Here is a 15,950-nt window from a genome sequence, read left to right on the forward strand (position 1 = left end):
CAATGTAATACATACAGTACACTTGCTTTTTCTATTTCTTTTTTTAAAAAATGCCTGAAGTGGTCAATTTGAGAAATTTCACATGCATACACGTAACTAATGAGACCCTTAAATCAGTTATCTGAGACCCCACAACAGCGCTCTATAACTCACGCCCCAACAAGTCAGACACACGCAACCAGCAAGTATTGGGTCTGCCAAGTAGTTGACATTCCTTTGAATAACCAGTAGAAACAGGAAGTTTCAGCTTACTGGTCACAAACTGTGCAGGTCTGCCATAGGCACACTATATCAATATGACTACAGATAAGAGAAAATGCCAAACCACAACAGAATATGGGAGCAAGCGTGTGCCGGGGGGGGGGGGCTGGTACACTTGCTCTGAGTCTGAGATGCATTTTTGTTTGAGTTATTCTAACAAGACTCCCTCCCCAGGTTCAGACAACCTTTGCAAAGACCCGTACAGGAGATTTAGCGGCTGAATCAGGTTCACAAAGTTAACTGTACAATATTGCTAAAGGAATGCAAATGTATGCTACCAAATCCAAAACACTTTACTTGTAGACAAAGAACTTCATAAGTCAGCAACAGAAATTAATCAGAATTTGCTCAATATGAATAATGGTGATTATAGAAATTAATATAACTAGGAAGTTACCTTCCTTCGTTGACAAGCTCAATGAAAGCTAGGCCAGCATTCTTCTGTATTGAGTTCTGCCACTCCTACGATGCAAAAGTGAAAAAGGTAATTAAAAGAACAAATTTACATTAATTAAACCAGTGGAAACAGTTATAGTGAAAGTTAAGATGGTGACACAAGGTATTAAAATTTTAACTCAAAATTTATATATACACAACTTTAATTTAAAAAAGGACTGGTTGTGCTGGCTAGGTACAGTAGTACCTCGGGTTACATACGCTTCAGGATACAGACTCCACTAACCCAGAAATAGTACCTCAGGTTAAGAACTTTGCTTCAGGATGAGAACAGAAATTGTGCTCTGGTGGTGCGGGGGCAGCGGGAAGCCCCATTAGCTAAAGTGGTGCTTCAGGTTAAGAACAGTTTCAGGTTAAGAATGGACCTCCGGAATGAATTAAGTACTTAACCCGAGGTACCACTGTATATTTATTTCATGCAGTACATGTATTGTTTGTACTGTAAACAATGTCAGCTGATGAGCATGACCACATCTATCCAGATAACAAGAACCACCCAAAGTGCTATTCAAACGAAGCATTCAGCATATTGACTTCCTACTACAAGGGTGAGAGAATACCAAGGTGAAAAGGTATTAAGCCTGTCATCACCACAGGTTAGGCAAAAAAATTTTTAATCTATTTTTAAAATACTTTTCTTTTTTTAATCAACAACCCACTTCAACTGATAAGGCCCCTAGAGTTGCTTACAGATTGGGGGGGGGGATAGTTCTCATAACAGCTCTTTGGTACGGAAACAGTTCAACTAGCCTGGCTGCATGGCCACTGTTAAATGACAGAGGAAGAAGAGTCAAAAGGCTACTGGTCTTTAGGCAGAGACTATAGATGAGTCCTTCTTCCCCTCTGGGGCAGCCTCTTGCCAAAGGAAGCTTCATCACCAAACACAGTTTTGATCTCAGGTTTCCTTAATCTAAGGCACTACACCTTATCAGCTCTCATCACAAACCTCAATATTTTATTAGTACCAACCAAGAGAGCTAGATTGCTGAACAAGCCTTGGCACCTCAAGAAACAGTCCAATCAGCAACTGGCCCATGGCACTGCTACCATGAAAATACTGCAAAACAAATGAGGTATGCAACCCACAGGGTGTTTGGGGAGTTCCCTTGTGCCTTCCTCTATAGGCATGCCTCAATTTACCACAAAAAAACAAAAAAACAACAGATCTGAATAAGTAGAAGCATTTTGTGTGGGGGTTTTTTTTTGCTCATAGGCCTATAAAGCTATCAATCATAATTATGTATTTTTGTTGCTACAATTTTTTGGAGTATACAGTTGTATACCACAACAATGGGCACTAAAGTGATTGTTTATCCTGCCTAGATGTTTCTATTCTTTTGCCAACATGCCTCTTCACTTGTGTTAGCATTCCCTCACAAAATATTGGCAGGAGAAGTGTTGGAAGGTGGGGATATAAATGAAGAGCTATCATTTTCTCTAAATGACATCATGCACATGTTTTTGTCTTCAAACAATGGCTTTCACCTTGAATCACACTCAGTGTAGTGCTTCAGAACTTAATTACTGAAAACAGAAATTGCCCAAACTGAGAAGCAAAGACATTTATCTTGTTTTTTTCCCAGCTTAACTCTATCACAGACAAAGATCAGAGAAAATATTAGTCTAAACAATTTTTTTTAAGCCACAGGTGAACACTCCCTTAAGCGTGCTTTAATAGCTTGGCGGGGGAGGGGGGCAAAATGTAACAACCAATGTCTTTCATGTTTAATGCAATGTTTCAACACAGCACATATATCCTGTACTGCAATTACATTCTCAGAGCTGACTGCATTGTTATGTCAAGATCTTTGTTATCCTTCTCCCAAAGGTGCTGATGAAAAACATGTTAAAAGCCTCAGAGTCGACCACTAATGTAGCTGAATAACTGGAGAATACATTTCAGCACTTTCAAAAGGAAGGACTGCAAGAGGAGATCGACCAAGTCAATAATTTCATACCTGCTGTAAGCTGAACTTAATCGACTACTATTTCCTATGCCTATAAAATCTACTGCTAATGTACATGATCATAATTACTGTGCAGTCTATAGTGAATCTATAGTAAATACTTAAGCACTGACAAAAATGCAAGTAGCTGTGAGTTATAAATTGCCTTAAAGTGCTGAAAAGAACTTTGCATGGGGCAAAGGAGGACCATGGATGGCAGTAGAGAGATCTAGAGGGTGTGTTCTTCAGCTTAGGGTCCTTGAGATCATTTCTTGGGAACTGGAGGTGGAAATTAAGAAGCTGAAATGCAGCAGACAGAAGGCACTGTTCTCTTGGTGAGCAAGGGTAGAAGGCCAGGAGTCTACTATTTTTACAGGGTCTGATCTGTCCAGAAATGTCATCCTTCCTACCAATTTCAGAGGCCAATGTTAAACACTCCAATCATCTGCTCAGATGTAGGCTCTAAGGCCTGAACATACATAGTTCCAGGTATTCAATAAGCTAGGTTCAAGGCTTAGAGCATGGGTAGGCAAACTAAGGCCCAATCACCTTCTAAATCCGGCCTGTGGATGGTCTGGGAATCAGTGTGTTTTTACATGAGTAGAATATGTTCATTTATTTAAAATGTATCTCTGGGTTATTTGTGGGGCGTGCCTGGTGTTTTTACATGAGTAGAACATGTGCTTTTATTTAAAATGCATCTCCGGGTTATTTGTGGGGCACAGGAATTCGTTCATTTCCCCCCTCAAAATATAGTCCGGCCCCCCACAAGGTCTGAGGGACAGTGGACTAGTCCCCTGCTGAAAAAGTTTGCTGACCCCTAGCTTAGAGTAAAAGGTCCCATCAGTATGGTCACATCACACCCCAAGTCAATTCACACGTTGCATTTTCAAATCAGTAGCTGCTTCCTGACGCATTTTAGATCCAGTTCCTCCAGATCCACCTCAAGATCCAACTCTTCCAGCTTCAGCAACTGACTTCATAAAACCTGGACTGAAAAACATACCCCCTCAAGATCTTGATTCAGGTACAGTTGCTTACAGTCTCAGCCAGGTCCTGACATTTAAGTGTTCCTCCACTTACACGGACTCAGGGAATAAATAAATGGGTACAGGCAGGGCTTTATTTTCTTTAAAAAATGTTTAGGGGTACTCTTGTTTTGACTCAAGAAAATCACCATTTTATAGTTCAAATTTGGAAAAATAAATACAGTAAATGGACAAAAGTACAAAGATTCACAAAATGTTTGGGGGTATGTGGACTCCTGCGTACCCCCAGAAAAAAGCACTGAATACAGATACTTCAAAAGTATTTGATGTTGCAAAGCTACATTCAGAGCTCACCTAGGGAAACTCCAAATGTCATGCTAATTCTAGTGTTCACCATCTGTACCAACTTGCAGATGACACCAAACCAGAGGGTGGGGGGTTAGACAATTATGCCACTGAAGACAGAATTAGGATTCAAGACGGTGTTAACAGATTGGAGAACTGGGCACAAACGAACAAAATGAATTTCAACAGGGGAAAATGTAAGGATCCACGTGTAGGCAGAAATAACACATTTTGCAAATCTAAGGTGGGGACAAGTGAATTGGCAATGCTACATGTGAAAAGGATCTAGGGGTCTTAGTAGACCACAAGCTTAACATGAGTCAATAGTATGATACAGCAACCAAAAAAAGAGGGGGGGAAATAAGCTAATAGTATTCTACGCTGCATCAACAGAAGCATAGTATGCTGATAAAAGGGAGTAATAGTACTGCTCTATTCTGCCCTGGTCAGACCACCCCTGGAGTACTGTGTCCAGTTCTTGGTGCCACAATTGACAAGCTAGAACATGTGCAGGTGAGGGTGACCAAGATGATCAAGAGTATGGAAGCCAAGCCTTATGAGGAACAGTTGAGGGAATTAGTTATGATTCAAGTTCAAGTGGAAAAAAGGAGAGTCATTAAACACAGGAATAACTTTTTGACAGTAAGAGCTATATGAACAGTAGAAAAGACTCCTACAAGAGGTGATGGACTCTCCTCCTTGGAGGTTTTCAAGTAGAAATTGGATAGCCATCTCTCTACCGGAGACTCCTGCATTGCAGGGAATTGGGCTAGATGACTCTTGTAGTCCCTTCCAACTCTAAAATTTTATGATTCTATAATTTTATGACAGAAGGGTAGATTTTGGCAAAGCGTTTGGAGAAATGTGTTGACATGAAAAGGGAAGTTTGGCAATTGAACCAACTACCTCGAGGGGTAGTGGGCTTGGTGGGGATGCTCTAGCCCTGCATTTCTTGCAACAAGCAGAGCATTGGAAAGGATGGCCTACTATAGGATCCCCTCCAGTTTTATTATTTATGGTATACGAGAAGGGACAGTATGTAAGAGTTCAGTTTTGTCAATTATTCAGCTGAACAACGTTGCACAGATCTGAGGCATTAAGTACTTCAAGATTTCTTAGAAATTTATAAGAAAAGAGATTTTTAATATAAAAACATAGCAGTCTGTAAAAAAACCCCCAAAAACCTGCTCTGGGAAAGCAAGCTTAGCCAAGCAACATTATTCACCTGATCAATACAGATGGTATTATTTTGATAAGGTGCAATAGAAGTTGCTCTAAGTCCACCCATCTACAAGCTCTCAACAGATGATCATCATTAAACCTCTATCAAGCATCTATGTACTGAATTGTACAAATGTGTTCTATTAGTACGTGGTCTGACTATTTCGCAACACTAGTACTCAAGACAAATGGCAGCTGCTGCCCTCTGAGGTCTGAAGTCAAGTCTTTAGGGAATCTCAAAGCCCAAATGGGGAAAAACAAGGGCTGTTCATTAGAGGCTGCTCCAGGCTAAAACTTTCAAGGCTGCCATTAGAACTATATAGAGGCTAATTATTTTTATAAGGCTAAAAAAAAAAACACTACACAATGTGTTCAGATATAAGCAGAAAGTACTTTTTATTCCATTACATTTGAAAACTATTGCTCTTGTCATCAAAACAAAGGCAGTAAGGAACCAAGATTTTAAAGTCACATTACACTAGTTAAAGAATTTAATTTACCAAAGCCAAAAATGAGCTTTAGGGTGTTCACTTTTATTTCATATGAAATAGTCCAAGAAACTGGTACAATCCAATGTGTGTCCTACATCTGCCTTTTGAGACTGAAGAAGGGGAAGATTTGGTATAACACTGGAAAAAGGAAACACCATGGAAATTATGTGTAAATCTGACACTTAATGTATATTCAGGTTCTATTCAGTGCCTGAAAGTGTTAAGCACTAGGGGGTTTTTTTGGGGGGGGGGCACTCAGATCAAGACAAAGAAGCAAGGAAAGAAACAATAATAACACCCCCTCCCAAGGAAGGAGAGTTCTGGTAATAGATAAATCTGTTTTTAATGTTCATGGTCAAATCCAGACCATAGCCAAAAAACTGATCCATAACCATTTTTAAAAATTGCATTAAGACTCTATCAATGCAGATTAAATAATTATTAGAATAATTAGCTCTACGAGTCCATTTAGAGAAAGGCTATTACAGCTTTATTCCTTATAGGAAAAACAACATTTGAAAACAACTATGCTAACTCAGTTAAAGGAAGGAAAATGCAAAGAAAACAGATTGAGAATGATTTATATGAATGCATAGTGCTGAAGTTAATTACAACTAACCCAATAAAATAGTGCCTTTATTATTGTACAGCAAGTAATAGCCTTAGACACAGAAAGCAGAGCTCTTTCTACTCTTTTTCGTATGCTCAGTCCCACAGCACACTACATTAAGAATTAAATAAGTTGTAAATATGCCATACAGAAACAGCAGTTTTTAACTAAAAGCAGAAGACTCCCCTGCTGTTTAACCATTCTGTGTATTCCACTCCGAGCAGGCTTCCTATAAACTGGTGTTATATTGTTGTGCAGTAAATACCTGAAATTACCTTATAACGAGAATTTAATTTTAATACTTAAATAGAGAATTTCAAGGCCACAATGAACTTTTGTAGACACAAACTGCAGAGGTACTACTTTTATCTTTCAAAAGAAATAAGCACTAATTTCATACTGCCATACCATGTATTGATAAAATTATCGTGTTTTAAATACTTATTTCATTCCTTCCAGCATAAAGTTTTCTTTCAAAGCCATATGCATATGTTTGTAAAACATACCTATATAGCAGGCTCACAAAATTCAATATTTATTTATTTCACAAGATTTATACATTGCTTTATCATAATAAAACCTCAAAGCAGTTTACAAAAAGAATAAAACATAATTGTCATTAAAAACCCATTTAAAGGCATTTAAAACTAAATAATTATATCAAGGACAAGCTAAAAACCAGATTAAAACACATGTCAATATTCTCCATATGCCACAGGATTTTCAACCACTTGTGGTACTGTACAGTGGTCTTAGCTAGGACCTCTGAACAAAAATATATTTTGCTGATGGCATGATTCATTGGGTAAGCATCACATCAAACATCCAAATGATTCAACCACAGGAACAAAAAACAAAAAAAATCTGGCCACCTGTCACATTGTTGGCACATCCTTGTGCACTCTAAAGAAAAATGTAAAAACCTACTCTTATTCATTCATTATTCATTTAGGAAATTTTTACACCACCTTTCACCTATAAGAACCCCCGATCTAGCTTACACAGTTAAAATAGAGATGCAAATATATGAAATAAGAACAACAACAAAATACAAAAGAAGTGAGAGCTAAAGACCAGAGCAACACTAAAACCATTTGTAGCAGAAGAAAAGTTAATGTAATCCAAATGCCCAGAAACAAAAATCTATCAATATGTAACCTAAAGGCTAAAACAAAGGGAACTAACTGAACAAATCCTGTATATTAATAGTCAACTCCTTCTCCAATTCTTGTGTAACTAAAACAGCAACATGCATGTACAGAAGGTAGGTATGAGTTGGAGGACCCAAACATTTGTAGTATGTTTATAAAGGAAGGGAGGGGGAAGATTCCCCCCCAACAGTGTGTTCTGAGCAGGCTTAGTGGCTGCAGAATGCTATGAAGTACTGTATGTAGTTACTATGAAGTACTGTAAGTAGAGACCTGCTGAGTCGGGCCAATAGCCAACTAGTTCAGCACCCGGTTCTCCCAAAATAGCTAACCAGATGCCTATCGGAAACCTGCCAACAGGACCTGAGCACAACACCACTCTCCCCTACTGTGGTTTCCAGCACGTGGTATACAGAAGCATACTTCCTCCAAATGTGGGGCTGAATGAACAGAAAACTTGGGGCGGGGGATGGAATGCTATCCTGGGGAAAGCATGGCTTGCTGGCAGGCGTTCTTGGTTTGGACCACTCCACTCAACAGTATTTTTCTGCATCTCCTATATGTGAATATAATATACAGGGTGTTAGGGGAGGAGTAGTACCCACAATGTGAGACACATCAAGCTCCTTCTGGGGTATTTTGTCCACCTTTGGTCCCCACCGTGCACTCAGCTGTCACCTGTGGCTCCCAGAAGCCGTCAGCATGCAACAGCGGCCATACCCAGGAAACTGCTTCAACTGGCTAGCTAAACCAGGTGAGGGTAGCCAATGGGTCTCAAACCCTTGATGAGTTAGGGATTTCCCCTGAATGCGAATATAGGCTCCAGTTGATTGAGTGGGCGAGACTAATAATGAATCCAATTGTCAAGAAGGGGGTTTCTGCACATGTTGTAGAGGGAAGTGAGGGATAGGTGGGGCTCACCAAGCTGGAAAGGCAGCCCATCTAGGAAAGGAAAGCTCTTGATTCTAAACCACTGCTGCCTTGTGGGATATCTTTGGGAGAAGAAAAGGGTAAGGAGCAAACCCTACACAAATCTGGAATAGAGCCCCTAAGATGGTTGGATGGCACCTTGTACATCTCCACTGGGCAACTCCTACAGCCATTTTTTTCTCCAGGGAGTACTCAAAGGTATGCAGTATTGGCATCTCTTTTTGTTGTTGTTAAAGGGTGTGGCACTTACTGTAACAACTTCATGATGAGTAAAGGTAAAGGGTAAAGGGACCCCTGACCATTAGGTCCAGTCGTGGCCGACTCTGGGGTTGCGGTGCTCATCTCACTTTATTGGCCGAGGGAGCCGGTGTACAGCTTCCGGGTCATGTGGCCAGCATGACTAAGCCGCTTCTGGCAAACCAGAGCAGCGCACGGAAACGCTGTTTACCTTCCCATCGGATCGGTAACTATTTATCTACTTGCACTTTGACATGCTTTCGAACAGATAGGTTGGCAGGAGCAAGGACCTAGCAACAGGAGCTCACCCCGTTGCGGGGATTCAAACTGCCGACCTTCAGATCGGCAAGCCCTAGGCTCTGTGGTTTAACCCACAGCGCCACCCGCATCCCTTCATGATGAGTACCAGCACCTATTTTTCGGGGGGGGGGGGGAGAGAGCACTGCTTACAACCAAGCTGGCCAGACACCTCTTTTGAATTAAATATTATCTCTTCTCTGTTCGAAAACAAAACAAACACTGGATGCCAAAAACTGAACACAAACATTCTGCTCTGAGGGCAACTAATATTGGATATCATATCACTAATAAAGTTATGAGGGAAAATGTCCTCTCAGTATCAGACTCTGTAACTACAGTGCCTATTCGCTCTTGCAAGGCCCAATTTAAACCTGCCACACAGCTTTCATTTGTCCATGCCAGTGCTCTGCACTGCCAGATTCTAGTTTAAAACAGCACTTACTATGTCTGCTGTCCCATATGTAAGCATCCTAAATAGGCCAGCAATCTGTGAGCCTGGCAGACACAATGGTAGCATGCTAAAGCTGAACATGTAGAGGCTAGTGCATGTAGTAAGTACTTTTTAAACACAGCCATCTGTGTGGAAAGCCTACACAGATAAGTGATTTATATGTTGCAGTATCAGGTTTAAAATCAAGCCTGGGTAGCAAGAAACTATCTAAATTGCCTCAAAATAACTGCTCCCACATTTATAATTGGTGTAAAAAGCACACAATTGCTACCACACTCTAGACTTTCTATCCTACGGCCAGTCAGCTTGCATCCATTCCCCTAGTCTAGCCCCTTTTTCCTAAGCTCTCAAATTAAAGAGAAAAGCTGTAAAACAGCAGGTTCTCAAATTAAAGCACACTTTATGTTCAGGGGTCTCCACACTTATAGGCTGACTTCCTGTCAGGAAGAGCTCTATTTCACTGCCTAGCCCAATCAGCAGGGAGCTCACAGAATTAAGTGCCAGTTGATATTACTTTGTTTTACATTTACCACCCATGAGAATATTGTTCAAAGATCCAGTTAGAAAACCAGCATGGTATCATCCTTCTGACTAGACTGCCAAACCACAGGGTGTGCTCTCTTAGCACAAAATTCACCTTAAATGGTTGGGTTTTTTAAGTCCTAGTGTGCGAATGAAGCAATAGGATGCCTTGAGGTTTGAGGGGGAGGACGGGGCCCTTGCTTCTGCAGCTAAATTATGACCTTTTAGTTCTTAACATCTGCAGTGGGATACTTTAACTTACAATTGCTCTGCTGTTTTGCCCCCGCCCCCATCAAATAAAACCCCTTACTGAAAATACTGAATTTATATATATTAGAATAATGCAATTTTTCAAGTGTGGTCACTAAAATAATTAAGGGAAATTGAAGCATGTGTGCACACACCAAACAGCAGGACTACATATCTATAATTTATGTTAAAGTGCTGCTTTGTTTTACATATGTTCCTTAATATGTATAAGTGTTTCTGGTGTTCAAGAGATGGTCTCCAACATCCTTTAAGCATAGAGAATCTTATCTTGAACACTACACAATGTTTAGACCAGTTAGGCTAGTCTTCACTCTGATGAATCTAAATGTACGTTTCCTCCTCAGGATCAAAGTTTTCTCTTTTTGGGCGTGGGGGTGGGAATGTTTTGCAAGTTGGAAGAAAAAGCAAATAGGCTGCATGCACTTGGTGCCTCTATGTTTGATCAAGAAACTCTTTTCCACCTCCCAGCCCCCATTGGAGTGATTTTGACAGCACTGAGATTCCTACATTCCAATGTGAAACAGAGAGGAAGTTGTGCTCACGTCACTATGATAATTCACTGTGAGTAATTATCTTTTTGGAATTCAAACATGAGAAGGAAAGGGCCCATCTGAATTTCCAAATCAGCGTCATTGCTTTATAAACATGGCATTTGTGTTCAACCTCCACAGACTTTCCCGGAATTCGAAGGCAGTGTTTATAATAAACCCTTTAAAAAACCCACACATTTAAATAAATTAGGGAGTTTTTATTTCCAACTAGATATTCTGCTATGCCAGGTTGGGAACCTGCGGCCCTCCAATAATTGTTAGACTACAAGTCCCACCTGTCCCAGCCAGTGTTCAATGGTTAGAGATGATGGGAATTTAGTATAACAACATCTATAGGGTCATAGGTTCCCATTCCTGTCCTGTGATGAAGAAACTGAACTCTGCTATTTTCCAAGTAAGCGGTTTAGCAGTGAAGGCAGAAACATACAGGAGGTCCCACATGGTGATACCAGTTATCCAAGTAAGAAAGTTACGACTTTGTAAAAGGTTGTCTGTAGCACATAAAGGGAGAGGGAGGAGATGAGAATGGCATGTCCTGAATGTCCCATTTCAACAGCCCTCTTATTGGAAGCATTTCTCAGAGAAATCAATGACTTAAGTATGTACGATTCAGCAGGAGATGTGCCATGCACCAAACCCCACATAACGCACACAGCTTCTTGCTAAATAAGACTTTAAGTTACAAGAATTTGAAACTGTCCTTTTGCTACCACTTTTCATTTCTGGGTGAACATTCTAGTACCAAATCAGAACTATAGCCTAATCCTGGATTTCTTTATTGATTTCTATGGGCTGTTTCACTTTCAACCCAGGGATAATATAACATGGATTTTGCAATGTGAACCTTGAAATTAACTATCCAGACAAAGGAGATGCTTCTCAGAATGTTTATTCTCTATAGTTCGCAGTCATCTATGTTTTGAAAAGGTTTGGATACTTGCCGCATGGGTCGTACCCAAGATTTCAATGATGTGATTGTTACATGAAAGTTGCATATGGGTCCCCTTGAATTGAGATCTTGTCAGCAATTAGGCTCCTCAGATAAGTATAATAGATCACAAAAGCCTTGCCCTGAGTAAGTACCTTAGCTCAGGGGTCAGCAACCTTTTTCAACCGTGGGCCGGTCCACCGTCCCTCAGACCATGTGGTGGGCCGGACTATATTTTGGGGGGAGAAATGAACAAATTCCTGTGCCCCACAAATAACCCAGAGATGCATTTTAAATTAAAGGACACATTCTACTCATGTAAAAACACGCTGATTCCCGGACCGTCCACGGACCGGACTGAGAAGGCGATTGGGCCGCATCCAGCCCCCAGGCCTTAGGTTGCCTAACCCTGCCTTAGCTTATCACTATGTTTCTTTTAAGTTACAGGTGTATCCACACCAAGTCATGGGCAATTTCAGAGGGAACCCGAGACACAGATTTTTCCAGGCAGCATGCCAGATAGTCAAGGTATTTTATTAGGAGTCACTTAAGTGCAGATTTCTGATTCCTTTTCGTGCATTAAGTAAGTTTTCATAATCCTAACTAGGATACAAGAAATTTATTTATTTTTTAAAAAATGGGTCTACTGGAGCAGGGATTTTACTTCTTATAGCTGAAAGTTGAGGGCTTATTCTAAATCAGATCATCTCAAGTAAAAATGCTGATCTTACAGGAGAGTCCCATGGCGATTTAGTGGTTCTTGCTCTTCCACCACCTATACAAAAGTCTTTTCTTTTGCAATTGCAAGAGTTACATAGAATTTTCACCTATTAATTTAAAGTAATCTGAAAATAACAGTTTTAATCCAAAGGAACAGGATACAGATAGGATGACAGAACTCGCAGCCTTTTCTGGATGCGTCATATGCACCACCTGATATCCTCTCCAAAAAAAGGGTTTAAAATACAAATAAATGTGCAACATCAAACACAAATATTTTAGAGCAGAGAGTATTTTAAAAGACTGAATTTTAATAAGCTTCAGTACAATTAATTCAGAGAAATAGCTCAGTTAATAGATCTGATAAATAAATCATTGTACACATGGGAATCTTCACTTACATGCACTTGAATCTGTATGTGCAACCCTACAGAAATCAGCAGTGTTTTTACTCCAAATAGAATCTAACAATACCTTTATATAAGAATGGTGTACTACAGTAGCAAAGAAGTAGCTCTACATACATTAAGGACATGATTCATTTGAAAGTAACACGAATGCTGAGGATTTCATTCTTTTGGCTGTTTTAATTACTTGGACAGGAAGCTGGGCCCAGACTAGATGGTATTTCTAGTTTCAATGTACTATATGCATTTCTGATAAATGGGAAAAGAATAGATGACCTGGCAGAAGGCTCAGACAATAACATGTGATTTACAGGACATAAATGCAGCTACTATAAGATTTATCTGACAGCCCTCTACGATAGTGGACTGTTGAGTATCCGATGGAATGATTTCTAGTCTGGAAAGTCTACTACTGAGTAGCCATACACATTATTTATTTATTAGATGTTTTGGGTTGAAACCATTTTTAAATGATGCACTTCACAATGCTCAGCCATAAATTTAGCTTTAAACTCTGGAGGGGAGGTAGTGTTATTGGAATGTATGTCAGACTGAATTAGGATGAGCAACACAATGCTTTTATAAAGTGGCCTTGAATGCAACGCTGAGTCCTTCAAAAATGATATTAATGTCAAATAAGCAGGAACACTTTTCTGTTAATATTAAATGCAGAATTCCTTATGTTGCAATAGTTAGGAAGGTAAGTAATCAGTGTCAGAACTGAACGTCACTTTAAAAACTGCTTTAGGATGTTGTGTTATTTTTGTACATTCAGCTGGATTGTTAGGCAGAGCAAAGCAATACTATGTTAAACAACTTAAAATTTTGCCCTCCCAGGGAGGGGGAGAGCTAAGACACTCCAAAGATACATATGGCAGCAAAATACTGCTGAACAAAATGGATTTTTTTACTGTACTACAATACAAAATAATCTTACAAGAGCCTCAACAAAAGTTGTAGTCTTGTCTTGTCTTTTTTAATCCTTGTCAAAATAATGAACATTTTTTTCTCAAACCACAGGTATTTGGGAAATGATGTGTCAGACAAAGCCTAACAGTAAAGCAAGACTAATAGGTATGAGTAAATAATATGAGGTATGAGAGAATTACTGATTAATATTAAGTACATATCACAAAAGTATTAATCAAAGCAGAGATCTAATTTAGCATCATGTCCAACAAATTTGTAAAGTTTTAAATCATGCTTGCAGATGCTTATTTGTAACTACTTTGTATTATTTATGTGATTAAAAACTAGTTTTTGACCTGATCTTTCGATCTTTGGCACTCCTTCCTCTCCATCTCTTCTTAAAAAATTAATTAAACTTTTAGCAAGAGGGTCGCTTCACTTCCCCCCTCCCTTGTCCCACAAAAAGAAAAAAAATCAATCAAACTCAACCCCATCTCCTTCCAGTATCTGTAAAATGTCGAGCTGAAATTCAATTTCATATCTCTCAAGCTTTCATGTAGCAACAGACAGTTTACCTCTTAAGAAAATAAATCACTTCTGTGATTGCCATACTGACCTCTCTGAATTAGGAAAATTCAGAGTGAAAAATGTAATTATCACCCCAGATCAAATCTGTATACATCTGGAGCTAATTTGATTTCTTACACCACTTTTGCACAGTCAACGAAATATTTTAGCTACTCTTTGGTATAAAAGGATGTTATGGGTTTGGTTTGCTGTATTGGTTTATTTCAAGTATTTCATATAAAACGTTATGTTTCACTGCTACCAACTCAACTAACCCATTGCCATATTCTAACATTAGATTACCATTAAAACAGCACTGTGACATGTATGACAAATAGGCACATTAGAGCATGTCATTTATTCCATTTTAGATTGCATCAGTACCAACACTATCCAGTGTGGAGACACAGCAGTTCTCAAGGTACACTTTGTTTTGCTTTTTTGAGCCAAGAAACAAAGGGGACATAACTGAAACTTTGTTATTATTTCCAGTATACAGTAAGGAGCATTTTAACCCAAATAATTTTTATGCATTGAGTGCTAATGTTCAAAATACATTTCAAGTAGTATATCTACACTTCGGAAGATGACATTTTTAAAACAAACAAGCAAACCCTGTCATGGAAAACAAGAACTGAAATTGGATGAAAACTCTAGATTAAGTAACACATAAATTAAGTAACACGTAGCAAGCTTATATGCATTCCAAGGAGAAGAGGAGGAGGAGGAGGAGGAAGAGGAGGATGAGAAAGAAGAAGCAATCCTGTCAACATGGTTCTGACTACATCGCTGAATAATAAGGCAACTAGAAACATAACTGGCTCTTCACTAGTTCATTGCAAAAATCCATTAGGTGTAATCTCCAAAAGTAATTGTTTTTATTGCACTTTATTGTCAATGCAGGTTATTGATTTTTCACACCTTCTATGATTCTTTCATTTGTATTCATGAAATGTCCATCAGCACAGTCTAAATACATTTGGCAATATAAGCACTAAAACGAATAAATCGATGTAAAAAAAACATTAATTTTACATTATCCTTATTCGTCAGGCAAGTAAACCATAAGGGCTTTAAATGAAGGTCAAAGGTTTTGAAATGGGTCAAAACCCTTGACCTCTAGACCAATAACCTTCCCATTAAAAAAGGCTATTTTAAAGTTTTAAGTAGGGGAATTTACTACCAGGAAGGTATCATTTTTAAAATGCCAAAAAGAAAAGCTCGATAGAAACCTCATATATAATTACAATGGAGAAAACTAGGAGATGAGTAAAGTGCTATTTGATCTACTACATACTATTATTTGTTGACAACTCTAATTTTTCAGATTAGATTTTCTGTTAATCAAAGTGAAGTGTAACACTGCTTTTCAGAGCAGCAGACATACTGTGTTTCACAGATCAGAAAATTCAAATAGATGGCAACTGTGGTTCAGTTTTTCCTTCAAGCTAATAAAAAGTGATCAGCAAGGAGCACTATATATTTTAGAGTTTTTTTTACAAATACAAAAAAGCAAAACCTTTTCTTCCAACATATCTGAAATACAATTATACTGAATCCATGTCAAAAACCTTTATTTCACAGATTTACCTGCTTAAATATAAAGTTACTTAATCCAATGTATGGACCATTATTAAAATCCTGGAAAAGGTTAAGGAAACCAAAATTTTAGGACATTATCCAACTGATCA

General features: G+C 38.9%; 1 protein-coding gene across 4 annotated transcripts in view; it reads right to left on the minus strand.

The window, feature by feature from the left end:
• The window catches only part of LRBA (LPS responsive beige-like anchor protein), a 359,890-nt gene that overhangs the window by 236,579 nt on the left and 107,361 nt on the right, over positions 1–15,950 (minus strand). For all 4 annotated transcript variants that reach the window (XR_014223382.1, XM_082237533.1, XM_082237532.1 and 1 more), the window contains exon 35: positions 659–723. Coding sequence is in view for 3 of the 4 variants with exons in the window: in XM_082237533.1 (XP_082093659.1) it covers positions 659–723 (65 nt within the window). In the remaining variant the exon portion in view is untranslated. The remainder of the gene's footprint in view (positions 1–658; positions 724–15,950) is intronic.

Source organism: Podarcis vaucheri, assembly GCF_965113315.1.
Source record: "Podarcis vaucheri genome assembly, chromosome: 9".
Classification (NCBI taxonomy): Eukaryota; Metazoa; Chordata; class Lepidosauria; order Squamata; family Lacertidae; genus Podarcis; species Podarcis vaucheri.